General features: G+C 40.4%; 2 protein-coding genes across 9 annotated transcripts; both read left to right on the top strand.

Moving 5' to 3' along the window:
• The first annotated feature begins 3,418 nt into the window (after positions 1 to 3,418).
• Positions 3,419 to 17,608, top strand: fcgbp (Fc gamma binding protein). Its single transcript, XM_030159297.1, has 22 exons — positions 3,419 to 3,464; positions 4,402 to 5,643; positions 5,785 to 6,134; positions 6,435 to 7,014; positions 7,106 to 7,704; positions 7,783 to 8,350; positions 8,575 to 8,840; positions 8,938 to 9,279; positions 9,464 to 10,037; positions 10,171 to 10,370; positions 10,785 to 10,926; positions 11,023 to 11,351; positions 11,440 to 12,019; positions 12,109 to 12,707; positions 13,097 to 13,664; positions 13,767 to 14,362; positions 14,450 to 15,017; positions 15,098 to 15,297; positions 15,448 to 15,828; positions 15,927 to 16,213; positions 17,113 to 17,163; positions 17,267 to 17,608. Exons 1-21 carry the CDS (start codon positions 3,419 to 3,421, stop codon positions 17,120 to 17,122), a joined length of 9,027 nt encoding a protein of 3,008 aa, XP_030015157.1. The 3' UTR covers positions 17,123 to 17,163; positions 17,267 to 17,608.
• Positions 17,609 to 18,117: 509 nt separating this feature from the next.
• LOC115436443 (FXYD domain-containing ion transport regulator 6-like) lies at positions 18,118 to 26,893 on the top strand. 8 transcript variants are annotated; one of them, XM_030159324.1, is made up of 10 exons: positions 18,118 to 18,381; positions 20,894 to 20,950; positions 21,097 to 21,123; positions 22,524 to 22,547; positions 23,006 to 23,029; positions 24,022 to 24,096; positions 26,176 to 26,212; positions 26,366 to 26,422; positions 26,503 to 26,539; positions 26,660 to 26,893. In XM_030159324.1, coding segments are annotated over exons 2-9 (297 nt in total). In that variant the 5' UTR covers positions 18,118 to 18,381; positions 20,894 to 20,898; the 3' UTR covers positions 26,504 to 26,539; positions 26,660 to 26,893. The 8 variants fall into 8 exon arrangements, with proteins under 8 accessions (XP_030015184.1, XP_030015182.1, XP_030015188.1 ...); XM_030159322.1 differs by having other exon boundaries at positions 23,003 to 23,029; XM_030159325.1 differs by lacking the exon at positions 18,118 to 18,381 and adding an exon at positions 20,601 to 20,792.
• Positions 26,894 to 27,513: the final 620 nt, after the last annotated feature.

Below are 27,513 nucleotides of genomic sequence, written 5' to 3'. Positions count from 1 at the left end.
AACAGGTATTAAACATTTGCATTCGTAGATGGTTGGTGGATGTTTGGGTCTTTATGGGTTAAAGCTGCAAATATTTTCTAAAAGTAAAAATGACTGGTCTCTGTGCTTTTGCAGTAAATGGGATTAAACATTGCATGTCTTTTTATAATGGCGTATTTGAAGCCTGTCAGAATGGCAGCAGCCTGACTGTCACCATAACATCAGGGGTGAGAATTGAGTTGTCCTCTGTCCAGAACCTCAGGTTAACTGTACCACGGCAAAATGAATCTACTGCTCCAGGGCTCTGTAGAAACTTCAATGGGGGCAAATCTGATGACATGGAGCTAAGTGATGGTCATCTTACTGAAAGTATTGCTCAATTCCTACACAGCTAGGGAGCCACTGAACAGAGCTGCAGTGAGACTTGTGGTAGAGAGTGTGACCAGTGCAACGTGCCCCCACAGGCAAAAAAAAAAAAAAAAAAAACGACTTTGTGATATCCTCTTGACACACGGTTCTGCGTTCATCCACTGCTGGAACAGAAGTGTGGATGTCTGTGTTTACAGAGATGTGTGCATCAGAGCAATTCCTTCTGGTGCAAAAGGAAGCTGCATGTCTGACAGAAGAAGTGCATGCTGTAGACTGCCAGGCTGAAGGAATTATTCTAGGATCAAGAAGAAGGGATACTAAGTCATTTATTTATTTATTATCATTAGTTATTTTTTCAATGTATTGCATTTGCAACACTGATTCTCAAATGTCCTGACTACAGTAGCCCAAATGAGTGTGTTGACTAAAGTAGGAACTCATGTCCTGCTTTACTGTGACCTGTTTCTTCTGCAATTGACTGCTTTGAAGGATGTTTCTGCTTCCCTGGAAAAATGTTTGATGAGGGCGAGTGCGTAATGTACAGTCAGTATGGGAGTGTTCGTCATGGTAAACATGTCAAGATAAAGTGAAAGATGTATTTTAATCGAATGTGCAATTACTTGTTCTACCTCCCAGTGCTTTTGTTATTATTTTTCTCATACAGTACTCTATTTTACAAGTGTGTATTTGTGTCTGTCTGTGCAATAACTGTTTTTAGAAGTTTTAGCGGTGTTCATGTTTGGTTTATGTTTTGTTCATGTCTTTTTTCACTCTGTGACTCAGGGAAATGCACAAGAATTCCAATGTACCTATAATGCATGGTTGCAAATGGCAAAGAAAGTCTATTCTATTCTATTCTATTCTATTCTAATATGGACAGCAGTTTAATGATTATTATTATATGGGTTTTCAAGTGAATATTACATCTGCCGCACAAAGAGATACTGGTGGTGGATCAGTCTCATTTCTTATCACAGTCGCTTGAATGACTATGTTTCAACTCCTCCTGTATGACTTCTTAGGTAATTTAACTGTCCTAATTTCATTTAATTGTTTGTTAGCATAAAGTAAAGTAACTTCTAGTGTCAAGTGACTCACTGTTGTGTCCCCTGTTTACATTTTGCCATCAGGGAACTTCAGTGCGTGAAGACAGGTCAGAGGTCATGGAGATCCTGAGGAGAAAACCTAGAATGAAGACAGAGCTAGAGGTTGTGATTGGCGTTACCATGGGGACGGTCAAAGTCAGTCTCTGGTACACTTAGTTAAATTACAGTGACATTTCCCAGGTAAGTGAAAATCTTTTGCAAAAGAAAAAAAATGAATACCATTAAAAATAATTACCTGTCTTTTCTTTTTTCAGTGAATAAGTGACAGCATGTTCTAAAAAATATGCGATAAAAATTCCATCTTTTCCCACTGTTGTCATGCTGCTTTGATATAAGTGTCTTTTTTGTTTTTTTATTGGCAGAAACGTATGAATTAAGCCCACAGACCTAAGACTAGTGACCAGTGATTCAACAAAAAAGAGGGCACACCTTTATCTAATTCCACAGTATGTGAAACTAAATGAGGCTTACTGCTGCCCTGCCCAAGGGTTTCTGCCCGAATGCAAACCAATTCAATATTTGATTTTTTTATTATCATTATGTAGAAAAGCTAATGCAAACTTTTGAGGGCCATGTAATATTTGCTTTCTCCCTGTTGCTGATAATTGTTGCGCTCTCCTCTACCTGCTGTTATTCTTGGGTGACACACAAAGCCACCTGTTTCACCAGCACATGATTACCAACATTAGTTTAAGCTCTCATGTATAATTACTGAGGGATCATCCACCCATTTTGTAAGCTTTACAAAGAACACTACTTTGTATAAGCTTGAACTCATATAGAAGGACAAAATATAAACATTGGCCCTAATTGACTTTTATGTATTTTCCAGTACGTGTACAAGTGCAGTAGGTGGTGTGATGTTTAACAAGCTGAAATGACCAGTGAAAAGGATAAAGATGTAACAGCATACATAGAAATGTGGAGAATGTTGTGACTGAATGTTTCTCACAAACATGACGTAATGGCTGCATGAATTCCTGTGGCATTAACATTATAAAGCAGCAATTACAAAAGTTTAAAAACAGAAAAGGAAAAACAAAGAAAATTCTCTCAGTGATGAGTCAATATTATTCAAATATTGGAATATGAACTATGTTTTTATATCCCTCAAATCCCAACCCTATTATCAAACCACATATTATGTGGTGTACGGTCTTGGGTAACTTTAAAGATAAGTTCTGATGTTGTTCTTATCACAGCCTCGCCTTGCCCAGTCTAAAATAGATTAAATTATTTGGTTACACCAGAATATATAATGTGGGCCACTATCAGCTTGACCTATGTCTACTTGATCTCCTGATGTTACATATTTAATGGAAGTGGAAGTTTTACTAATTCAAAGTGCAACAATACTGGTATTCTAAGTCTAAGTAATATTCTATTGTTCTTAATCCTAATCTTATGTCTTAATTGTATATCATAATCCTATATATATTTTCATTATGTAACTTTTTTTTTCTCAAATATAAAATTAATTTGATGTGTATAAATCTGAAATTGGCCATAAACATCCCTGCAGATATTCTTCTACAAATGAGGATCTATGAAGTGGTGCAGTTTCTCGTCCGATTTCTGAGAATTCCCATCAAATTGTACATACAACTGGGCGTGTTATGAAAAGAAAAAGATGAATGATTCATTATATATAGTTGGTATAGCACTGCACACCCATGTCAACAGACAGCAGGACTTACAAGTCACTGCCAGGTTCAGCCTTAATTTGTTTTAGAAAAAGGGTTTGTCCTCCCCATGTGACTTTAGAGTTATTGATTGGTTGCATTTTTGTTCATGATGATATATAAAATGATGGAACTCTAAAATTTATCACACCCGTGCCTCTCAGCAGGTAAGGACTGTTATTCTAAGATTTATTATACTGCTGTTAGTTGTAGATGGATCAGTGTATTGCATTATTCATCTTTACAAATTGTTTTGAAAATAAAAATGTCTTTCTTTCAGCCATGGGTTCCCTGTTGCTGCTTTGTGCATTGGGGGCTCTACTCAGTTGTGAGTACATTTTTTAATTTATTTTTATTATTATTATTTTTAGGTTATGAATGATATTTTTCTGTGGCAGCTTCCTCATAATAGTGTGACAGGTACATTTTCAATGCAGTAGGAATTATCTGTGCTTAAAAACGGTTAAGTCTGACAAAATATATCTTTCTCTATTTAATCAATCCCAGTAACACTCCTCAAACCTTGGCTCAGAATTGTTTGGCATGACTACCTCAGCGATCGCTCAGTTTGAAGCAATTTATCCAGGTTGTCAACCCGATCAGTTGAGTGCATTGTTGTGCAGCCAAACCAGGTGCTGTTGTGAAAGAAACGGAATGTTAAACAGGTGAACAATTTGAGAGTGCAGCACATAAAGGATAGCCATCTAAATTGAAATTTGCTTTTGTTGAGAATAGCATTTACTTTCAACTGTTAATGAGTTGGGACTATTATACTGAATGGGTCAAACCGGAGAGTAATCTAAATCCCTCAGGCCCTGACAGAGCCCAGAAAATGTTCTTTTCACAGCAAAGGCGCAGATATTGATAATATTTCCATTATGCAATTATATTGTCTGCGCAAGTGACTAATGGAGAGCTGCTGAGAAGCAGTCAAGTGACTATTTCTCAGTCTAAATCTCTTTCAGTGGTTATCAAGAAAAAAGCAATCCATCCATTATAGACTAGCATCCCTGCTTTTAACTTTGAAATGAAGGTATTTTCAGTCACTTTCTTTTTTGTGTGTCATTTTATTTCTTTATGGTGTGCACGCAATACAAAAAGTCTCAAGCCAAATGTTGCACTGCCAGACTTTGAATGTTTTACACATTTACATCATGGCCTTTTTAAAGTACTGTTTTATACTTGATTATTTAATTTTCCTAACTTGAAGAGTGGTTTTCTCTTTGACGTGTTTTTCTGTTTCTTTGCTCTTCCCTGTCTGTCAGGTCCATGTAATGCTGTTTGGGCAGGGAAGGAGTTTGCCCTTTCATTTATGCAGAATTATGCTCCACGCTACGATACTCCTCGATTCCAGGTGTACATCACTGCTGTTCAGAACGACGCTAAAGTGACAGTCCATGTGCCTCCTTTAAACTTCAAGGAAGAAAGAAATCTAAAGGCTGGAGAGGGGGTCACCATCTGTCTCCCAAATACTGTTGAGATATATGGCAGCACAAAGTCTCCTAACACAGTACGCATTGAAGCCTCAGCAGATGTGACTGTAACCTCGTTCAGCTATAAGCTGTATACAGCAGACACCTCTGTGGTGTATCCCATGACTGAATGGGGTACTGAATATTTCATCTTTACACCTGCTGGAACCCCGTATGGCTCCTTCAAAGAGTTTGCTGTGACAAATGGAAAGGAAAGCAACAGAGTGGAGATTTTTCCAAAAAACACTATCAAGTTCCAGCATCGTATGTATGGGAGTGGCAGCCGACTGGTAATAGATCTGCAGCCCTATGAGACTGTACAACTCCAGAGCACAAATGAACTCTCTGGATCCAGGATTGTTTCCCAGCACCCTGTTGCTGTTTTCACAGGCCACAGCTGCACCTGGCGATTCTCTAAATGTAACCATGTTTTTGAGCAATTAATACCAGTAAATAAATGGGGATCCAACTTCATTGTGCCTCCCTTGGACTTCCAGAGAAAGTTTGACAGTGTCTACATCCAGGCTTCCCAGTCTACTCGTGTCACTGTCCAGAATGGAAACCGTAAAGATCCTTTGAAGCTAACTAGGGGACAAATGGTGGAGATTCGTTACCACAACCCTGAGACACTGTTCATTCAGGCTGATCATGGCATCCAGGTCCTCCTACTCTTCAATGGTGTTACACGTGGCTGGTTCCAATTCTACGATCCTTTCTTGATGACCATTGTACCCACTGACCGCTTCTGCTCCTCATATTCACTAGAAGCTTTGAAGGACTTTGACAACCAAGCCCTGATTGTGGCAAAAACCAATACAATGGCAGAACTCCGGATGGATGGCACAAACCTGCTCCGTGATGTCCAGTGGAAAAACGTAGCAGGGACAGATTTTTCATGGGCGAAGATTTCCTACAAACAAGTCCCAAGCAACAACAGACACACTGTGTCCACTTCTGGTACCCCCTTTGCTCTTTACAGTATAGGAGTCAGCCAGATGAATGGTTATGGTGCCCCAGGACACTGTATCAAACCAGGTAATTTGCACATAACTGTTAAAAAATATCTCTCATTCATCCACTTGAATGATCCTTATATATATATATATATACTTTTATGTCTTGTTAGTAATTCAGCAGTGGGATATAGCATAATTGTTTGATATTTGTGCTCTCCAGGAAGTGGAGGCCCATTATCCTGTGATAGTATAACCTGCAGTGGCAATGAAGTATGTGAAGTGAAGGGTGGGTACCCTTCATGTGTGCCAAAGCCGAGCAAGCCTGGCACCTGTTGGGCCATGGGCGATCCACATTACCGTACGTTTGACGGCCGGCGCTATGACTTCATGGGTACCTGCACCTATGTGATTGCTAAAAACTGTGGAAAGGATGATAATCTCCCAGCCTTTGAAGTCCTGGCCCAGAATGAGAACAGAGGCAACCTAAGGGTGTCATATGTTGGCCTAGTCATAGTGAAGGTGTATGGGGTCACCATCATAGTAGCTCGCTCTGAGACCGGTCGTGTGCGGGTAAGACTCTCTATTTCTACCAACTAAACATTCTTCCCATTTTAGTTTTAGTTTTTTTATTGTTTTTTGTATTATTTATATACATATGTGTATATATATATATATATATATATATATATATATATATATATATATATATATATATATATATATATATAAATATATATATATACACATATATATATATATATATATATATATATACATATATATATATAAAGAGAGAGAGAGAGATACAATATTTACAAAATGCATGTTTTAATGCTAATTACTATATTGCTTTTTTTTTCTTCTTTGCAGATTGACAACACTCTCTGGGCTTTGCCTACTGTCTTGAACAATGACAAACTGGCTCTGTTTCAGAGCGGACGATCTGTTGTTATTGAGACCGCTTTTGGTCTGACTGTCAAATATGACTGGGAACATTCCCTTGTGGTCACTCTCTCTGGTAGTTATGCTGGTAAGACTTGTGGTCTCTGTGGAAACTTCAATGGAAACCCCAGTGATGATTTTACCACTCCCTCTGGCAGCCAGGCAGGTGGGGCTGTGGCTTTTGGGAGTAGCTGGAAGGTTCCAGGCCTGGTGAAAAATGCTCTTTGTAGAGATGACTGTGTGGGTGGGTGTGAACGTTGTGAGCACAACTTGATGAAGATGTGGGCAGGTGACTTATTCTGTGGGCTCATCACACTTGTACTAGATGGGCCGTTTAGCAAATGTCACTCTGTCATTGATCCCCAAGCATACCTAGAGAACTGTAAATATGATGTTTGCATGGGAGGTGGCCTTCGACATTTCCTCTGCAGAGCACTGGAAGCTTATACTGATGCTTGTCAAAGTGCAGGCATCCAGGTCCATGATTGGAGGAAACTTGCAAAATGTCGTAAGTGTTATTAACTAAGTTGCCTTGCAAACTCTTTTATTTGTTGTGTCTAGCATTTATCACAACTGTCTCTCCTCTCTCTTCTTTTAAGCTGCTAAATGTCCACGCAACAGTCACTATGAGCTCTGTGGCAATGCCTGCCCTGCCACTTGTTCTGATCCTAATGCACCCTCCAAATGCAAACGCCCATGTGTGGAGACCTGCACATGTAACGCAGGCTTTGTTTTAAGTGGAGAACACTGTGTGCCTGCTAAGGAATGTGGCTGTACCTATGAGGGTCGATATATTCCTGCTGGGGAGTCCTTCTGGGCTGATGAGGGCTGTCGACGAAGGTGTAAATGTGTTCCAGGAAAAAGACGTGTGGAGTGCCAAGACAAAGGCTGTGGGAAAGGGCAGCAGTGCCAGGTGGTGAATGGTATTAGAAAATGTCAACCAGTTTCCCATAGTACCTGCCAGGCTACGGGTGACCCCCATTACAAGACCTTTGACAAGAGGAAGTTTGACTTCCAAGGCACATGTGTGTACCAGTTGACTGCACTGTGCTCTAACGATCCAGACTTGGTGCCATTTGAAGTGTTGGTACAGAATGACCACCGGGGTAGTAAGGTGGTTTCCTACACAAAGTTGGTAGAGATCAAGGTTTACTCCCTCAGCATTCTCATAACTAGGACACACAAAGGCATGGTTATGGTAAGAACTACATAGTCATATTTTACACTCTCAGTAATATTAATCCCACTATCTAAACAAGGTGAATTTCTCTTTCAGATAAACAATGAGCTGCTCAACCTGCCTGTGACCCTGAGAGGAGGAGAGGTGTCTGTGTTTAAGAGTGGCTGGTATGCTGTGGTCACCACAAATTTTGGCCTTAAGGTTTCCTTTAACTGGAACAGTGCTGTGTTTGTAACACTGCCCAGCAACTACATGGGCGCTGTTTGTGGCCTGTGTGGCAACTACAATGGCAAACCACAGGATGACCTGATTCCAAAGAATGGTAACAAACCTGTCTCAGCAAAAGATTTCGGTTCCAGCTGGAGAGTTGCTGAGATCCCAGGTTGCGTGGAGGGCTGTAAAGGGGTGTGTCCAGATTGTGACATCACTGAGAAGATTAAATATGAAAAAGGGGAATTCTGTGGTATTCTGAGGGACCCTAAGGGGCCATTCCGTGACTGCCATGCCAAAGTGGACCCAGCTGATTTCTTTGAAGACTGCGTTTATGATGTATGCCTGTATAAGGGCAGAAAGGATGTGCTGTGTCAGGCTATTACATCATATACATCTGCCTGTCAGGCTGTGGGGGCCAAGGTGTACAGCTGGAGAACTAGTCAGTTCTGTGGTGAGAACTTCATTCATTATAATATTTCATATAATCATAATAATACATGTAGTAGTGGAAAAAGAATAATATTGCCATGTTTACCATTCGCTTTCAGAGAGACTACATGTAGCTTTGAAATACTGCATCATCTACAATATTAATTTTCATATCAGATGCCTCAACTATACAAAACATTCCCATTGTGTCTCTTTTTCCTCATATTTAATATCCCTGGTCTGCAGCGGTGAAATGTTCAGCCCATAGCCATTATGAAATTTGTGCAACTGCCTGTCCTGCCACTTGCCATAGCCTGACCTCACCTCAAGGCTGTGAAGCTCACTGTGAGGAGGGCTGTACCTGTGATGAAGGCCACATCCTCAGTGGAGATTACTGTGTCCCCTTCTCGCAGTGCGGTTGTGTTTATGAGGACCGCTACTACCGCATTGGGCAAGTTTTTTATCCCAATGGAAAGTGTGAGGAAGAGTGCAAGTGTGGACAGGATGGAGAGGTAATTGATACTACATCAGAAAACTTGAATCATAGGTGCTGTATTTGACGGTGATCTTTGATATTTGTGATTTTCAACACTTGTCTTCTTTTCTCAGGTCGAGTGTAAGAAGTTCACATGTGGCCCTAATGAGAAGTGTGCAGTAGAGAATGGTGTTCAGAAATGTCATCCTGTTGGGAAGGGTGTGTGCCATGCCTCAGGAGACCCCCATTATCGCTCCTTTGATGGGCGAACATTTGACTTTCAGGGTACCTGCACTTACACACTTTCTAAGAGCTGTGGGCTAGAAGGCACCCACCTTGTGGCCTTCTCTGTTCAGGTGGAGAATGTGCAATGGAATCAGATGATGAACGGGAAAGTGGTATCTGTCACTAAGCTAGTGGCTGTGGAGGTCTATGGTTACACACTCATCATGAGGAACAACATGTTTGGAGTGCTTGTGAGTAAATGTTTTGTACCTCATTTGAACAAAGATCTAAATTTATGTTACAGTTAAATTATTAACTGCTTCTAAATTGTAAGAGAATATATAAGAAATGTAAGTGATCTAAGTCTATCTTAAGTGTGATAATTTTCATGGCATCAGTGCTTTCTTCATAATTAGACTATATTTCTGTCCATAGGTAAATGGAGTATTTAACTACCTTCCGTTGAGTCTGAATGATGGAGCAGTGCAAGTCTTTCAAGAAGGCATGCATTACGTTATTGCAACCAATTTTGGTCTGCGTGTTACTTATGACCTGGTCTACCATGTTACAGTAACAGTGCCTGGAAATTACCGTAATAAGGTCTGTGGCCTGTGCGGCAATTTCAATGGAAATGCAAAAGATGACTTCAAAATGCCCAACAACAGGGTTGTCAATAATGTAAATGCCTTTGGAAAATCATGGAAAGTCACAATTCCTAATGTGGTGTGTGCAAATGGCTGTGAAGGGAATAACTGTCCTGACTGTGACCCAGCTCGTAAGGCTGTATTTTCCAAGCCCACTTATTGTGGGATTGTTACAGCACCCAATGGTCCTTTTGCAATCTGCCATAGTAAACTGGACCCAAAGCCATACTTCGATGATTGTGTGTTTGACGTGTGTGCTTCAAATGGTGATGGAAAGGTGCTATGTGACAGCATAGCAGCCTATGCCTTCAACTGCCACATGGCGGGAGTAGATGTCAAAAACTGGAGGACACCTTCTTTCTGTCGTAAGTGACAAGAAAAAACAAACTTTTTAATTAGATTTGAGTGGTGTACACATAAACTGATATTACTTTTGCTTGATATTACTGCTAAACTTATAACTCATTAGCATATTGTCTTCCTGATCATTTCTTTCAGCAATGAAATGCCCAGCCAACAGTCACTATGAAGTCTGTGCAGACGCCTGCTCTGACTCCTGCCCTGGCCTCACAGAGATAGTCGCATGCTCCACCAGCTGTACAGAAGGTTGTGAATGTGATGCTGGCTTCTTATTCAATGGTCAGACATGTGTAAAGGAGAATCAGTGTGGCTGCTATGACAATGGGAAAACTTACAAGGTAAAGCTGAACTCCTCTGTCGTACAAAAATCCATTTCATAAACAAAATTGAATAAATGTTGAGATGGGAGTGACCCTTTCAGCTCATTTCAATTTTGCAATTTGCTCAATGCAATGCTTCCAGTACTGTATGGTTAATGTAATATGTATTTTTTTCAAGTCTCCAAGTGGCTCAAGCAAATTAATATAGAAACTATCATGCTGATGTGGCAATAAAGTTGCCTTTGCCTTTTCCAAAGTGTTGGACACTAGCCAGTTTGCTCTTCAATACATGCACTATGGACCTCTCCTGAGCATTAATTAGCAGATTGGCTAAATGTATATTGCTTATTAAGATGGAAAACATAAAAAAGCAACCGCTTTCACTATCTGTATTATTTTTCCCTGTATAATGAAATTGCTCTGTGTCCCCAGCCTGGTGAAGTGTCGTATGATGAAGACTGTACTACAAAATGCATGTGTAATCCAGAAAAAGGCTTAGTATGTGAAAAGCACTCCTGTCCTCCAAGCACCAAATGCATGGTCAAGAAAGGAATTAGAGCATGCTACAATACAGGCAGGACACAAACACTACACTATTAACCTTTTACTGTATATAGATGCAAAATGAAATTAACATTTGTTTTAATTCTCCTGTTTTTATTTCATATAGATCCCTGCAAAGATGCCAAATGTCGTGTCAAGGAGAAGTGCCGTGTTGAGAAGGGTGAAGCTGTGTGTGTCCCTGAGTACACAGGCATTTGCTGGGCATGGGGTGACCCCCACTACCACACATTTGATGGATACAACTATGACTTCCAGGGCACCTGCAAGTATGTCATCTCTAAGACCTGTGGTGACCTGGATGGTCTAGTGCCCTTCTCAATCACAGAGAGGAATGACAACAGAGGGAACACTGCAGTCTCCTATGTTAGGGAGGTGTTTGTGTCTGTATATGGGTATGAAATCATCATTCGCAAGAGCCAAGTTGGTCGAGTCACGGTAAGAGTTCAGTCTCCTGTCTGATGTGTTTGACCTGAGGTGTTTCAGGATATACAGCAGAAATATTGTTGTGAATTTTTTTCTACAGGTGAATGGAGAGCTATTAAATCTGCCATTGCACCTGGATGACGATAAGGTCAAAGTGTTTCACCGTGGTGGCAGTGCAGAGATAGAGACAGACTTTGGCCTTATTGTCCTCTATGACTGGAATTGGAAAGTTACTGTCAAACTGCCCAGCAGTTACTATGGCCTTGTCTGTGGTCTGTGTGGCAACTTCAATGGTAACAGCCGGGATGAGCTTCAGAATCCAGCAGGACAGGCTGTGCCATCAGTAATAGAGTGGGGCAAGAGCTGGCAAACACCTGACCAGGACAAGGACCATCCCTGCTGGGACACATGTGTCAAAAACTGTCCTACCTGTAATGGCAATGATCGTAAGCTTTATGAGACTCAGGCCTTCTGTGGATCCCTTGCAGCAAAGACCAATAGTGTGTTTCAGAAATGTCATGGAAATTTGGATCCCCAGGCCTTCATGAACAGCTGTGTATATGATATGTGTTTGAATAAGGGAGACAAAAAGATGCTGTGCCAGGCACTGGCCTCCTACAGCGAGCAGTGTCGTGAGCAAGGAATAATAATTAAGGGCTGGAGGAAGAAGTTTGGCTGTCGTGAGTATTTAAGACAAGTTTATTATATTCATTGATTTAAATCAAATATTTTACATTTATTTTCACTTCATTTTTTTTTCTTTTCTTAGCAATGAATTGTCAGCGTCACAGTCACTATGAGGACTGTGCCAGCCCATGCCAGCCAACCTGCCCATTCCCTGAGCAGAAACAAATCTGCCAAGGTGCTTGTGTGGAGACATGTGTGTGTGATAAAGGTTACGTCCTCAGCGCTGGTGTCTGTGTGCCTGCAAAAACATGTGGTTGCTCATATCAGGGTCGCTACTACAAGCCAGGTGAACACTTCTGGGCTGATGAGGTTTGCGGTCGTCTATGTGAATGTGATACAAAACTGGGCATGGTGACATGCCGCGAGGCTTCTTGCTCTCCCAAGGAGACGTGCAACGTAGTGGATGGAGTGCGTGCCTGCCGGCCCATCAGTCATTCCACTTGCACAGCCTCAGGTGACCCACACTACCGGACTTTTGATGGCCGCAGGTTTGACTTCCAGGGCACTTGTGTGTATCAGCTGGTGGGACTGTGCTCTGAGCAGCCTGGTCTGGTGCCCTTCAAGGTGACAGTGCAGAATGACAACCGGGGAAGCAAAGCAGTATCCTATACAAGAACGGTCACATTCTCTATATATGGCATCAAAGTCACCATTAGCAGAGAATACCCCTACTATGTCCTGGTAAGTATAGATGTGGAATAGTATGAAGCATATGGCTTGTTTGATACATGATGGAATACATAACTTGACATTTATTTTTGTGATTTTGGGGGAAAAAAAGAAAATAGGGCACAGCAAAAACTTGTAGTAATAGTATTAAAGATGAAAACAGGACAGATATTTAAATGAGTGAACAAAAGTGTCGTCTCTTATTGAGCTAATTCCAACATTCCTCATGTTCTTCTGCATAAACTATATTTAATTGCATATTAAAATTTTGATCCACACAGTCTTAATTAAACGAAGATTTAACTGCACATTAGAATGGATTAGCAAGGGCTGCAGAATTATTAAATCTATAATCTCCTAAAAATATTCTTTCCTCCCCCCCCTTGTATTCTGCTCATCAGCTCAATGGACAGCTTGTTTCATTGCCGGTGGATTACAATAATCAGCTGATCGTGTTTCGAAGTGGCTGGACGGCTGTAGTGGAGACAGATGCTGGTATCACCGTGACCTTTGACTGGCGTAGTACAGTAACTGTTACTCTGCCTAGCAACTACCAGAGTGCAGTCTGTGGTCTGTGTGGAAATTACAACGGAAAATCCCAGGATGACCTGACCATGCGAAATGGACAGCCTGCCTCTGATGGAACCAAGCTGGGAGAGAGCTGGCAAGTGGCCCTTGTTCCAGGTTGTTCATCGGTCTGCCAGGGGCCATGGTGTCATGCCTGTTCAGGCTCCCAAAAGAATGTGTACCGAGCCCAAAAGTACTGCGGTATTATCGCTGACAAAGCAGGGCCTTTCAGAGAGTGTCACAGCCGTATTGACCCTACCCCTTACCTGGAAGATTGCATATATGATGCCTGTCATTATAATGGTCACCATGGATCAGTGTGTGATGCTATTAGTGTGTATGTATCTGCCTGTCAAAGTCTGGGAGTCACCATCCGCTCCTGGAGAACAGAAACATTCTGCCGTAAGTTTATTGTTGTATTTTATTCCGTCACTTTATAATTTTATTGTCAGTTGCAAAAATATTTGTTTTTGGCTCATCTTCCATTCTCTTTTATCCCCATAGCAATGGTGTGTCCAGCTAACAGCCATTATACCCTGTGTGCCACGGGTTGCCCAGCCACCTGTTCCAGCTTAACCTCCCGTAACTGCCACAGGCGCTGTGCAGAAGCATGTGAGTGTAATGAAGGCTACCTGCTGAGTGGGGACACCTGTGTGCCTGTGAGAGACTGTGGCTGCTCCTACGATGGCCAGTACTACAGAATAGGAGAGGTCTTCTATCCTGAAACCGAGTGTGTAGAGCAATGTGTCTGTGGAGAGAACGGTGCAGTGTCATGTCAAAAAACCAAATGCCGTCCTGGGGAGACATGTAAGATTGTGAGGGGAGTGAAAGGCTGCCACCCAATAGGGCAAGGCAAGTGTGTGGCTTCTGGAGACCCTCATTACATTTCCTTTGATGGACGGAGGTTTGATTTCCAAGGTACCTGCGTCTATGTACTGGCCAAGGTGTGTAATGATGGCAAAGGCCAGCTGACGCCATTCACTGTAACTCAGGGGAATGAGAAGTATGGAAATGGAAAAGTGGCTGTTACAAAGTCAGTTGCTGTGGAAGTCTATGGTTATACCATTTACATCGAGCAAAGAAAGCCTTGGAAAGTCATTGTGAGTTAAACATATTTTATCTAAAATGCTAAATTGTAATTTTTCAGAATTTTTCCAAAAAAATAATTGTTGTTATCCTCTGTTTAGGTGAATGATGAACTTCTAAACCTGCCACTCTCCCTTGATAATGGCCGTCTCAGAGTCACTCAGGAGGGCCGTAATGTAATTGTTCGGACCGACTTTGGACTCACGGTCCTTTATGATACTGTCTATTATGTTGAGGTGATTGTTCCATCTACATACCAGGGTAAAATGTGTGGCCTTTGCGGCAACTACAACAAAAACTCTGGTGATGACTTCATCCTTCCAAATGGCAGAAGAACAAACAACATTGACGACTTTGGAAAGGCTTGGGTGGTAGATCTGCCTGGGTTTGATTGCGGGGGTTGTGGTGGTCAGTGTCCAGTATGTAGCGAGGCCAAGGCAACCCTGTATGGAAAGCCAGACTCCTGTGGTATTATGAGTTTACCTAATGGGCCTTTTAAAGCCTGCCACAGTAAAATTGACCCTGCAGCATATGTTTCTCACTGCGTATTCGATGTTTGTGCTTCGGGTGACAACAAAGATACTCTGTGTAACAGTGTACAGGCCTATGCTCTCGCCTGCCAGAGCGCAGGAGTTAAAATTGAGAAATGGAGGAGCAGCTCTTTCTGCCGTAAGTAATACACAAATATAATTGGTGAAAAGTTGTCTAATTTTATTTTCTATTTAAGTGAATTTTGTTTTCTCTTGCAGCTGCTACCTGCCCACCACACAGCCACTATGAGGTCTGTGCAGACACCTGTGGTGGAACCTGTGCCAGTTTTATTTACCCATTCACATGTTCTGAAAGCTGCTTTGAAGGATGTCAGTGTGATGCTGGCTTTGTTTTTGATGGTGTGCAATGTGTTTCCATGGACAAATGTGGATGTGTGCTCGATGGCAAATATCTTACGGTAAACCTGTGTTCATATTTTTCTTATATAAGGTGACATACATACAATAATAGACGACTATGTGCTTAACATTTTAATTACTAATGAACACAATTATTCACTGATCCTGAAGAAAATGTATGAATCATTACACACAATCTTTGTTTCCAGGTGGGCCAAGAGGTTGTGGACAAGGACTGTCTATCCAAGTGTGTGTGCCAGGCCTCTGGGACAGTGAGGTGTGAAAAGATGTCCTGTGCTAGTGGAGAGGTGTGTGCAGTCAGAGACGGGGTCAGGGGCTGCCATGTCAAACGAGGCCAATGCAACGTCAACCAAGTTGCCCACTTCACCTCGTTTGATGGCATGTCTGGAGAAATGAATGCTCTCGGGGCATTCGAAGTGGCATCTATGTGTGATGAGACCGCAAAGCTGTGGTTCCGTGTGGTTGTGGACATCAGGGTCTGCAGCAAGGGTGGACGTCCAGCTGTTAATGCTGTGTATGTGTTCTTTAAAGAGAGTGTCATTGCAGTGAACAGACAGCATGTAACCTGGGTAAGATATGTTAAAATGCGATTTAGATTTAAAAAGTGCTTCGCTTAAATTTGCTGTTTTTGTCTCAATCAATTGTTTTTTTCTCTTCTTGATGTCAGGTAAATGGCAGGAAAGTGTCTCTTCCCAGCAAAGTGACAGGTGAGGTGTCAGTCCACATCTCGGAGAGGACTGTGATCATAGAGAGGCCATCTGCTGTACGGGTCACCTACTCAATTTCACAGGAGGTCACAGTAATTATTGACAGTAGCCTGTCTGGTAAAATGTGCGGCGCCTGTGGCAACTACAATAACAACTCCAAAGATGATATGACAACAGCAGATGGAAAAATAACCACTGATGTGTCTGTAGTCATTGGCTCCTGGAGTGCTGGGGACTTTTCTAGCTGGTGAGTGTTTTAAAGTTTCTGCAGAAACATAATAAAAAGAGATACATGGCTGCATTTTAAGCTTTTTTGTACAACGCTTTTTTTTTTTCTGTGCTGGGATTCATCTGCTCTCACCACGTTGCTCTACAACTCCTGGTGGTTACTTTAATTGTTTTAATAATGTAACAACTTCACCTATGCTGTTAACCCTCAGTTCCATTCTAGAATAGAAGTTCTAAACTTGAACTTCATTTTGCCCTTTATGAGGCAAAGTGCAAATTTAATTTGACCCCTGAAATAATCAAGTACAGATCAGCAAGTGATGGGATGGTGCTATGGCTATTCAACCGCTTATTCTCTTAACAGCAAGAACTAAACAAGGACTCTACAGAGCACTTTTAAAGGAATGAGAGTGTGGTTTTTAATTGCATTTGGTCCAATTTAATTAAGAAATGCCAGAGAATCCCCTATGGTAATTACTGATTAAAAAGCAGGTGAGGCTGACAGGCATGGCCATCAAAAGCTACCAAGCTTGCAATCCAATCACTGCTTGTCATCCAAGGACACTTAAGACTCATCTGGGTGCAATATTAATTTGAGCCCTCATCTTTAGTTCTGTGTTCTAGCCTTAAGTCAGTCCCCTAGAGAAGGCAGTTGTGCATCCCCTTTCCTCTCTTCATTCGATATAGTTGTCTTTTTGTTTGCATTTTCACAGTACAAGTCCCCCCCACACACACACAGACAAACACACTGCACAAGAAAATACCCTCAAGAAATAGCGCTGCTCCTGAGTGTTTGCATATGTCTTTAAAAATGCAATTTTCAGAAGTGTTGCTTGTAATCTCTGTTGTGCTTGAGTGAACATGACTTTACTTTTCTCTAGTGCCCTTTGACTGCAATTCTCTTTGTTTTCTTTTCAGTGGCCTGTAGAGATATCAGCTCCGTGTTGAAACAAAACAGCTGGTATAGAGGTAAGAACTTGTTCTAGTTCTTTTCTCAACAAAACAATGATTTGATGTTTCCTCAGCGCTGTATAGTAAAGATTACATTTCTGCTTTTATTCCCCTTAAACAGAATGAAGAAGGATGTGAAGTCATTCATCTAAACCTGCTTGTTTACAACTAGTCTTACTCATCATACTGCTGTTCTTTCTCTTAATTCTCAAAATGTTTTTTTGCTGTTACTAACAGACTGGTCCTTTTATTGTTTGAGTAGTAAAAATATTACACTTTCTTGAACAACATCTCCATCTGGTGGAGGAAGGAATTTATCTGCTTTCCTGTTAAACTGCAGCTCACAATAGAGGAACAATCACGAGTTACCAAGACTTATCTGCATGATCATACATGACTTGGTTTAAAATTGTGTGTAAAATGTTCTCTCTTTGTAGTTCCAGTCAATAAACACCTTTTTTTCAATACACAATGTGGCCATGTTATTGTTCAACAGAACCTCCTTGCTCCCAGAACTACAACCACCCAGTAGTTTTTGTGGTAGTATTTGCAAGTGTGTGTGGAATTTGGCAGTTTGGAGTGGGGGAGACCTTGGGCAGACAGTTTTAAAGCAGCTGAGAGAAGACTAACAGACTGGCCATGAAAGCACACTGATGTTTAGTCTTTCACTTCAGTGCACAGAGTAAATCACACCTTAGTGCAACAATCCCACTGTTTATGCTGCTTGTGTCTGTTATATTTGCTTGGAGGGGAAATCAGTGTAAGTTCATTCTGCAGGAATCTTCTGCTATCTGTTCTGGCAACAAACAGCATGCAGATAATTTCCCTACACAGTAGCACAATACTGAAGTTGTTCTGGTGTTGTTTACCTCTGTGCAGGGCAGCCCTGGGGTAATTTTGGGGTGTACTTCAGTGGCTGTCAACTCACACCAGCACCCCGCCCCCCTCTCCTTCTCTCTCTCCCTCTCTCTCATTCCTCAGACCAAAAAGAAAGACAGATCTAGTTGGTAGAGCAGAGACTACTTGAGAATCTCCATAGAATGCAATGCACAATAACTCATCTTTAATCAATGGTTTTCATATTTTTCAAGTTATAGTTTAAACATTTGCATTGCATAGTTTTTCCTGGCTGAAGCTGTAAGTCAAAAAACTTTTACTTTTTCTTTTTGTTAAGAAGAGTTCGTCTCACTGGGCGGAGAGAAAGTATCTCCAGAGTTTGTAGGAGGTTGACACACGGTAAGTTTATTTAAATGCACACATTTGCGCTGTCTCTAAAATGGATTTCATTAATAACAGTGAACATAATAACACTGGTCAGAAATAAGAGCGTCCCACGCATAAAATCTGCAGCCATAGTTCACTTTTCTTTGTTTTCATTTTCCTGTCTTGCGTAGGTTTTTTGCTAGTTTATTTCATTAGCCTCTTCCCTGTACATGGCTTGGATGCCTGTGCCAACATGTGACCGCGTATGGCTCATAAAAAAATGTTTCCTTCCCTACTTTTTTTTACTTTTGCGTTCGCCGGCGTGAATATGAGAAGTAGTTGCAGACATTCTGTCCACAGAGTTCATTTTACTCCAGTGTCTTGTACAAACAGTGCTCCCAGTTCAGGAACAGTTAACAGCTACCAATTTACAAAAAGTTCTGTATCGCGATAATTAGCGAGATCAACAACGGGATTTTAAAATAAACATATAGTAAACATTATAATCCAGTATTTCGCCTTTTCACTTCGAAAACAGATGCTTATTATTATTGTTTCCGTTTTCATAGCACCTTTTATACAACTTAAAATATATTTACTTGGGTAAAATAAAATATGTACACTAAAAAATCCTATTGTTTTATGTTTTGAGTGCTCAAATCCTATCTCATGTCATCTCTTTTCCCTGTGAGGGTTAATTTAAACTAGACCATTTTAATGACTAAAAACTCCACATGTGAATCCCACTTTATTATAATCTGTGATAATTAATTTTTTAAAGTGTTGCACAATGGACTCCTTTCATATTTCCCTATTATATTCCTCTACATCACTCAGAAGCCTAACAAACAAGATTATTGGATTGGTTCTTGTTAATATAACTCACCCAGTATTTGTTTGATTAAACCTGATTGGCAGGCCTTTGTTGTTAATCCTGCTCCCAGGGTTGAAATGTTCATTTTTCCCCACTCCAGCTCCGTGTTTGCACCCCCACTCTAGTCATGCATGAATCCACGGCAGTGCTCTGGGCCAGGGAGGGAAACCTTGGCTCCACTAATGTAGTCTTTGATCTTTGCAATGCAAAACATTTCTCTATGGCTTAGATTTTCTGCTTTCGCACAGCTAAAGCAATGAGTACCTATATTGCATTTTTGTTTGGATGTCTCAGGCTGTGATATGGTGTGAAGCAAACAAAACTGGAGCTCTCTGGTTATGGAGCATCCCTAACTCCAGCAGTTGACTGGTTGTGTAACCTGAGCCTGTAAACATGGGTGTAAGAAAAACTCAGAGAATGTCCCAGTTAATATACAGGCAGAAAAATAACCTCAGGAGCTTCATGTTTAAGTATGCACACACCCCATTTGTAAAATAGATGAGGCAGCAAACTGAATGCAAGTCCACTGACCAAATATCAAACGCAACTTAACACCAGCCTTCCCATGTACGCCTCTGCTGCCAGGCTCCATGTTCTGATGTGCCGAGCCTGAAATAGACCCTCTACTCTTACCCACAGGCAGGGGAGAATATTATTAAGACGCATAGTGTCTACAAATATGACTGACCCTCTTGGCCCAATATCTATGTTGCAATATCAAAACCTCATCTGGACTGGTTATAAAAAGTGTATTTAAAAAACACTGCGCCACTCAGTACTGTGCTAATTCAGAAAACAAGAACCGGCTCTAACCGAATTGAACTTTATCTAGGTAATGTCTAGGGAACACTAAGCAATTTGAAAACAGAGTCCCCTCTGTCCTCTCCAGAAAAGCTGTTAAAGCTGCTGACGTGCTTCAGTTTGGAGGCAGTTTGTAAATCCCACCCACTGTTTTATCTGTAAATCGCGTCAAAAAAGCCTCAACTTCCTGTCAGTATAGTGTAGATGCAAAAAGTGTGGCTTCTAATCCAACATTGTACTTGTGTAGTGGATCAAAAAGTTTCACTTCTTATCAATGAAACAGTAGCAAAGACAAGGATTAGAGGGAAAAGATACATCTGTGGTGGTTTTGGTCAATCAGTTTCAGCCAGACATGGTCATAAACAGCAATTGAACGATGTATGGACAGCACATTTTTTACTGTTAGTACCTGTTACCCTAAACTACAGCTAAACTGTGATCAGATAAGGTTATGTGATCATTCTCATTTGTCTTATGCAAAAACTACTGCACCAACACACGCCCTTTAGGTTTTGGAGCAGATCCATTAAAAGGGGCGGTGGCATCAAATAGTTTTCTCTGTTTTTATCTTGCATGGCCCAGAGTAAAGTTAGAGCTTACAATGCTAATGGGTAAAAAACAAGCAAACAAACAAAAAAAAACAACTATCCAGCAACTCAGAAAGACTTTTTTTTCCTCAAAAAGAGTCAGTTAAACTGTAAAAGAGGGAAATATAACTTACTTGTGGTTTGTTTTTGCGCAAGACAAAAAGTGGACCATTGGCCTTGGTGTAAGTCTGTGTTCTCTGAATGCCTTTCCAGTTACTTCTCTGTTGTTTGTTCTTATTTTTTTACAAAACCAAGAATCATGTTGTTTTTGTCTTCTTACCAGGTACAATGGATCTTCTTTTGTTGACAGCGTTTAGCACCTGGCTGGCTCCTGCACTGGGTGAGCATCCTTTTCTCTAAACATGTGGTGATTTTAGTTCACATTCCCCCATTAAAATCAACCTGTGCATAAGCCTCCTTTTCTCTAGGCTCTAGTTTTGTTATGTTCTTAGCTCCTCCATGCTAAATGAGCTGTCTGTATAACAGGATCAGCATTTGGCAGGGAAGTTTTTGGTAAGTTTCCTGCATTAGTGTTAAGTGTTGATGCATGGCCGTTTGACATTTTTGTCCTTAATCTTCAGTTTCCGCTGCACTCTTATTTGGTATGGCTGCTTGCCATGTCTTCTTTTTTGTCCAGCATGTAAAACATGACTTATATTTGTGTCAGGTTACTGTTTCCAGCATCATTTACATTTGAGATTTTCCATTTTCAAATGTTTCATGTCTGTGCTTTGCTGTGAGAACAGACCGTGTCAAACAAGTATAAACATTTCCTTATACTGAAGTCTGAATAATCTTTTATTCTGCCGCTGCCGACTGCTGCCAAGTTTTCCATTGTTACTGCAGGTCCTAGTCCTTGGTTTGTTTCTCTGTGCTCCCTGCATGCCATCAGCTGAGCCTGATGTTAAGCAGATTTGTCTAAATTCAGGCATTTTTATCCCTTTTTGACTCCTGGGTCTGTTAGAGTCAGGCCTTATTTTCAAGGGCTTGTCAGTACCAATATTTATCTAAGATGTGGTTTGGCCTTATGGAGGAAAAGACTAGCATTAGTATTAACTGCCTGTAAATGAGGTCAAAGGTGATTCTGCCTCTGCAGCAAGTATACTACATATCGTATCAAAAGTGTGTATACAAAATGAATGAATTCTGGGTTTCAGCTGTATCATGCTCATTTGCAACTGTCAGTAAAGACAAAAACTGAAGTTATCTTAGTGATTATGGAGGCCAGTGGCATAACCCTCCCCTTAAATGTCAGAAAGATTTCTCAGCAGATGTCTCCACATCAAAACTATGATTAAAAACAACTACCATGAACTGTTTTCTCACCCTGTACATTTGTGCTTACATAGTGACACAAAGGGAAGCTGAATTGTCGTTTAGCTTGTGACCCAACCCAATATATGTTTGATCATGATCAGAGTGTTACATGAATGCAGCCGTCCAAGCAGAGCAATGTGAACAAACAGGAAATTCATACTTCTTTATAGAGAAGTACAAGTCAGGACAATGAAAAACATTTGTACTTTAAGTAACTTGGAGTGGAAAATGTTCCAGCTGGTAGATTTTCTGCAAACTTTCTGTTGTCAGTTTTTGTGATGTTTTGTGATGTTAAGAATCTCTAAAGCAATTTAAGCTGAACTGATAAGTCGGGTGTAACATAGTATTCACAGCATCCCACGCTCCAACCTTTGTTATCTTTTTACTCTGCGTCTCTACACCGTTTACTGTGAAATAAAGGCAGATGCTCAGATGGTAAAGATGATACATACAAAGGTAGTGCAGACATTCATTCCTTTTTGTCCTCTCTCTCTCTCTCTGGAGTTCATTCACACCACTGACTTCTCATAGACATGCTCTTACACTACCAGGTAACTGTCATAAAAAGACTAACGATTTTACTTCTTTTCTCGCAGCTTCAGCAGCAGATGACGACAAAGGTATGTGTTATTTGAATGTAAGTGTAGAAAAGTTTAATTTAGATAAGCTGTATTCTCATTTTAGCCGGCATATATATCAGAATCAGCGCTAAACCACTTAATGACGAGATGAATGACTGCAGCCGTTGTACTCCATGAAGAGTGTCACTGGGTAAATGTGCACTCTTACAATACTTAAAGACGGGATGACCTTCATGAGTGCATTATGTGGTTGTTGTAGAGACGGCTGTAATTGTAAGTGAACACAGTAGTGTCGATGAAGAACCTCCTTAAACCGAGTAATGGAGCAACATGAACCTCTTATGTGTCTTTTCACAATATAAGCACACAACAAATTAAATAGTACCTACTGCTTAACACTTTGGCTCTATTATCTATTCCAAATGCTCCTGTGTAAACTTTGACTTCTAAAAATGGCTACCATGGTGTACTAATCAATTTTTTTTCTTTCCCAGAAGACTACGACGTTTCTTTTCATTATGGTGAGTGCATCACAGATGAACATGGTCTTTTTTTATCGCCGTCCCTCGACAGGAAACATCTGGAAGGTTGACACAAGTTAGCATTTTCCACTTGTTTTTCTAAAAGTCATGGAAAACTTTCACCCCTTGGCAAGTCTTCATAGGTCCCACTGTAAATATTTCTAATCCCACCCCTTGTGCTTAAGTCCTGGTTGTCTGCTCCTCCAGGGACTCAAGATATACAGTGATTTTTAGTTAAAAACACTTTCATCGATCATGGACTAATTGTGTCATTGTAGGTAAAAGCCCATTTTTTGGTCATTTACACCATTTATTGTACATGTCTTACCATCCCATCATTTTGTGTATGTGCTGTTAGTTTCTTTTGGATCTACCTTTCGCCATCAAAAGCAATAGACATTATCATGGTGCTTTGTTTGATTTGATTTTACTCTGATAACTTACACAGAGACAGTATACTTTCAGAGATTGAATGATTCGTTCAAGGTTCAAGATTACTTTATTTATAGGTAGGATGGGTAGATTTGTTTTGCAGACATAGTAATTGCTTTTGGCATTAGAACAAAACATACATTGAACCTACAAAACATACACTGAACCTCATCTGCCTTTGACTGAGTTTAAGTCATCCATTTTCTTCTTTTTCTTGATATACAACATTTCTACCAGCACCATAGGTATGTTTTTGCTTTTCCTGCCTTGTTGAGAGACAAAGCACAGATTGAACACTGACAGCGGTGTTTACAGTTTCTCTGACCACTGCTCACAAAAATGTGTGGTCACCCCTCATGACCATAACGGGTCTGTGTTATAGCACAGTCATATATCTGTGCAGTTAGAGGTGTCACAGTGGAATGCTGTCGAATTGAAGAAGTGTGTTGAATATGTTGCGAATGAAAACTGACCATGAAACATGAGATTCTGACAAAACTATTTAGGCTGATTGTTGATTTAACACGCAAATGAATTTAAGTAAATGACTTTCGTTTCAGATTATGAATCTCTGAGAATCGGTGGCCTGGTTTTTGCAGTGGTACTGTTCCTCATGGGCATCGCTCTCATTGCCAGTAAGTTCTTTAACTTCATAAATGTGTAAAATGTCGTCTGATACTAATAGAACGTCTCCTCTCAAGTAAAAGTACAAACTATAAAATGTGCCAAAAAGTAAAATCAAAGTGCTACAAAGCAAAACAAAATGACCCTTGAATCATGAGTACCAGTATTAGTACCAGTATTAGTTGTCCTGGTCTCAGACATTAAAATAGACTGCACCTTTTCTCTGTGATCAAGTCTCCTTCTGCTGTCTGTTTAGTCTTGTCTTGATGTAAATATTTGACGTCGCTACATCTGCTGTGTGTAATATGCACTGCTTTATACACTACGCGGTTGTCATTCCATGTTTTTCTATCTCATTCATTTCGGACGGAATTGGCTTTGATGTTGTCATGGTGCACAATGACATAAAATAAAAGATAAGAAGAAAAAAATACTTCCACTTGAATGCAGAAAAAAGCAAAGTAACAAGCCTGGTTAAGAATACCAGTAGTAGAAAGTACAGATATTTGTGTTAAAATTGAGAGTGTACAAGTGAAAATATGTCATAAAAATCCGGTGTAAAGCACAGATACCTTATATACTGTACCTGTTGCCACACTGACCGACTTCACAGTGCTCCAGATTCATTTAGGACTGCAAAACAAGCAGACCTCTGTTTAGCTCAGAGGGCTTAAGCATCAGGAAAACTGATGCATCTTGTACAGTCTTGGCACTCAAACACCCTCATGCTTAGTGTATCACAGCAATTTGCCCTTTATACCATATCCGTTTTCTTACTGAGTGTCCTTCCAATGTTCATCCTCCTACCTGCCAGTACATGCTGTTACTGCCAGTTGTAACCCTGTAACCAAAACACATTAATAAATTATTAATCTGGAGCCCCACTTTCCCTCTGCTTCTGTTAGTTAAGTTCAGGGTGGATTCTTTAGCAGAGTTTAAGGCTATGGCGCCACATGACAGATTTATACAAGCGGTGCAGTCACAGAAATGGTGTTGAAATACTCATAATGTACATTTTACAAGTACAATCTGATATCCAGATGTGTACTATAGTCTATAGTATAATATAGGTGTGATAAAACTAGACTATACTAGTGCCTAGTTTTGTCATAATGAGAGAATTCACAGGAATTTCCATATAAACAGTGTCACCAGCTCACCAAGACATGAAATAGAGCTAATTTACACACACACAAAAAAAAACAAAAAACAGCTGTGACAAAATCTGAATGTAGAGGCGAAAACAACAAATCAGAAGAGAGAACATACTGGAAGCACTGTTAAAAATAAATCTTTGATGGCAATAGTCACCCTCTGGCGCCTCCCAGTGACAGTGTAAGTGAACAGTGGCTTAGTCTTATCTAGAGAGATTTTCCCTTATTCTTAATCCTGTGTGAATATAGGTCACTCCGTTGGTCTACCATTCGGTCACACTCAAAAGATTTGTAGATACGTTCTGTAATTCAACAGCTGGCCTCATTGACAAATCCCGCATGGCTGCAGATAGTCATGTCTTTAGTTTGATCACACTTAACCAGTGAGACACTGCTGTGACTGTGACTGACACTGCATCTAAAACTCCAATGTGGGCTCAAATAGACTCTGTTATTTGTGTAGAGTCAGATCAGTCACAGGCTTTACAGATTGTGAGCAGGGCGCAGAAGATCCTGAAGATATTTTTGATGTATTATGAAGTAAAGAGCATAAAATGGTTTTCAAAGTGTTTACATGGTCCAAAATAGAATAGAGATGCTTTTGCTTGGAACTTATTCAACCTCCAGCGTTTTAGTCACCGTTTAACAACTGAATTTTGCTGTGATTTAGAAACATGAATATAGTCTTGTACGAGGGCCAGTAAAGCACAAGCTTATAAGTCTCCCCAGGCTGGCTGCCCAGACAAGCTTATTGGCACAAAGTCAAGATGGTAGTCGTATACCTATCAAGGCATGGAACAACATCTTCTAGTTTTACAGGAAAGGCTGGTGGTGCAAAGTTGTGTTTTATAATGTTTTATATGTCTCTTTTATGCAAGAAAAAACAAAGAGAATTAAACCTGTACAACTCTTTTTCTTGTGTTTTCATCAAAACAGCCAGAAAATGCACTTGCTCAAAGAGTAACGAGACACGGTAAGTGAAGTAAAACAACAATAAGACATACTTGAAAATAATTATTACATACAAACATAATTTTAGTGAATGTAAAATAATGATGTTTTCTAATGGTCCATTTTATTGTGGAAAAATTAAAGTTTTTCTTTGATTCCTATTAATTTGTCACAGGCCCAGGGATCCTGATGTAGAAACCAATCGTGTGAGAGACAGTAATGATCAAAAATGGTAAATAAATAAAATGAAACTCATTCAGCAGCTTATTCAATACAGTCCATCATGTCAAATATGTGAATCTCTTTGTACAGATTGGTACACCGATAGACCATGAGCTGTGGAATTCTGGTAAGTTTCCAAAAAATATGGAGGCCATTACTTGCAATAAGAAGCAGAAAGGTACAATTTATACATTCACACTCAAAAACCTTTCTTTCTCCCCAAACTACTGTCTACTGTAACCACTAGGTGGCAGCAAATACACTGATCAAAGCTGAAGACAATCTTTCTATGGACATGGACAACTTTCTTCGATTTCATAATGTTACTACGCTCCTTTTTACAGTTTTGTAATGTTTTTAATCAGAAAATGTTGCTAGATAATGTGCCAACTTTATATGAAGGTAATAGTGTACCAAGTGCAATAAATAGTTTTTTTTTTGACTGTGAGATTCATGCAAAATAAATTTTCAATAAATATGGTCTTGTGTTTTGTGCTTTTTTACTGTTGTATAAATATTGTATGTTCTCAGTTCTAGCAGCAGGATAGTGTAGAGCCCTCTGTCATACTGCACAACAGCTTCTGCTGACACAGCAGACAGTTCAGTTACACATCCAGTAGTAACTGCCAGCAGTGAGAGTGTAAATGATTAACACCTTATATACTGCAGGTTGCAGCATGTAATGTGTTATGTGCTGTAATGTGCAGCGCTTAATTTTTGCCAAAGTGAGTTTGGCAGCATCTGTGAGTGTACAGTAAATCCTGCAGATGTAAGCATTACTATCACTGGGCATCTGCAGCCACATACACAAAGCACTGCACAGAAGTCAACACAGGATGGGGGGGGGGTATTATTATGAGCATGTAAATTACTGGTGTAAAATTAGAAATCAACATAATCTGCATGACCTACCATGTAGCGAGAATGCGTAAGCCTAGCCTACTATTGACTCTTATTATTTTCTGTGCCATGAGAGTCATTCTTGTGTCTGGGAGTACCCCAGGTCTGCACCACTTCATTAAATGTGCATGCATTGCTTCACAGTCACCACCAGAGGACGCCTGCTGAGTTTGAACAGAGGGTCCAAGTATTTTGTTGCCT

The sequence above is a fragment of the Sphaeramia orbicularis genome, chromosome 16, assembly GCF_902148855.1.
Source record: "Sphaeramia orbicularis chromosome 16, fSphaOr1.1, whole genome shotgun sequence".
NCBI classification, from domain to species: Eukaryota; Metazoa; Chordata; class Actinopteri; order Kurtiformes; family Apogonidae; genus Sphaeramia; species Sphaeramia orbicularis.
This window is presented reverse-complemented; position numbering and strand designations above follow the sequence as displayed.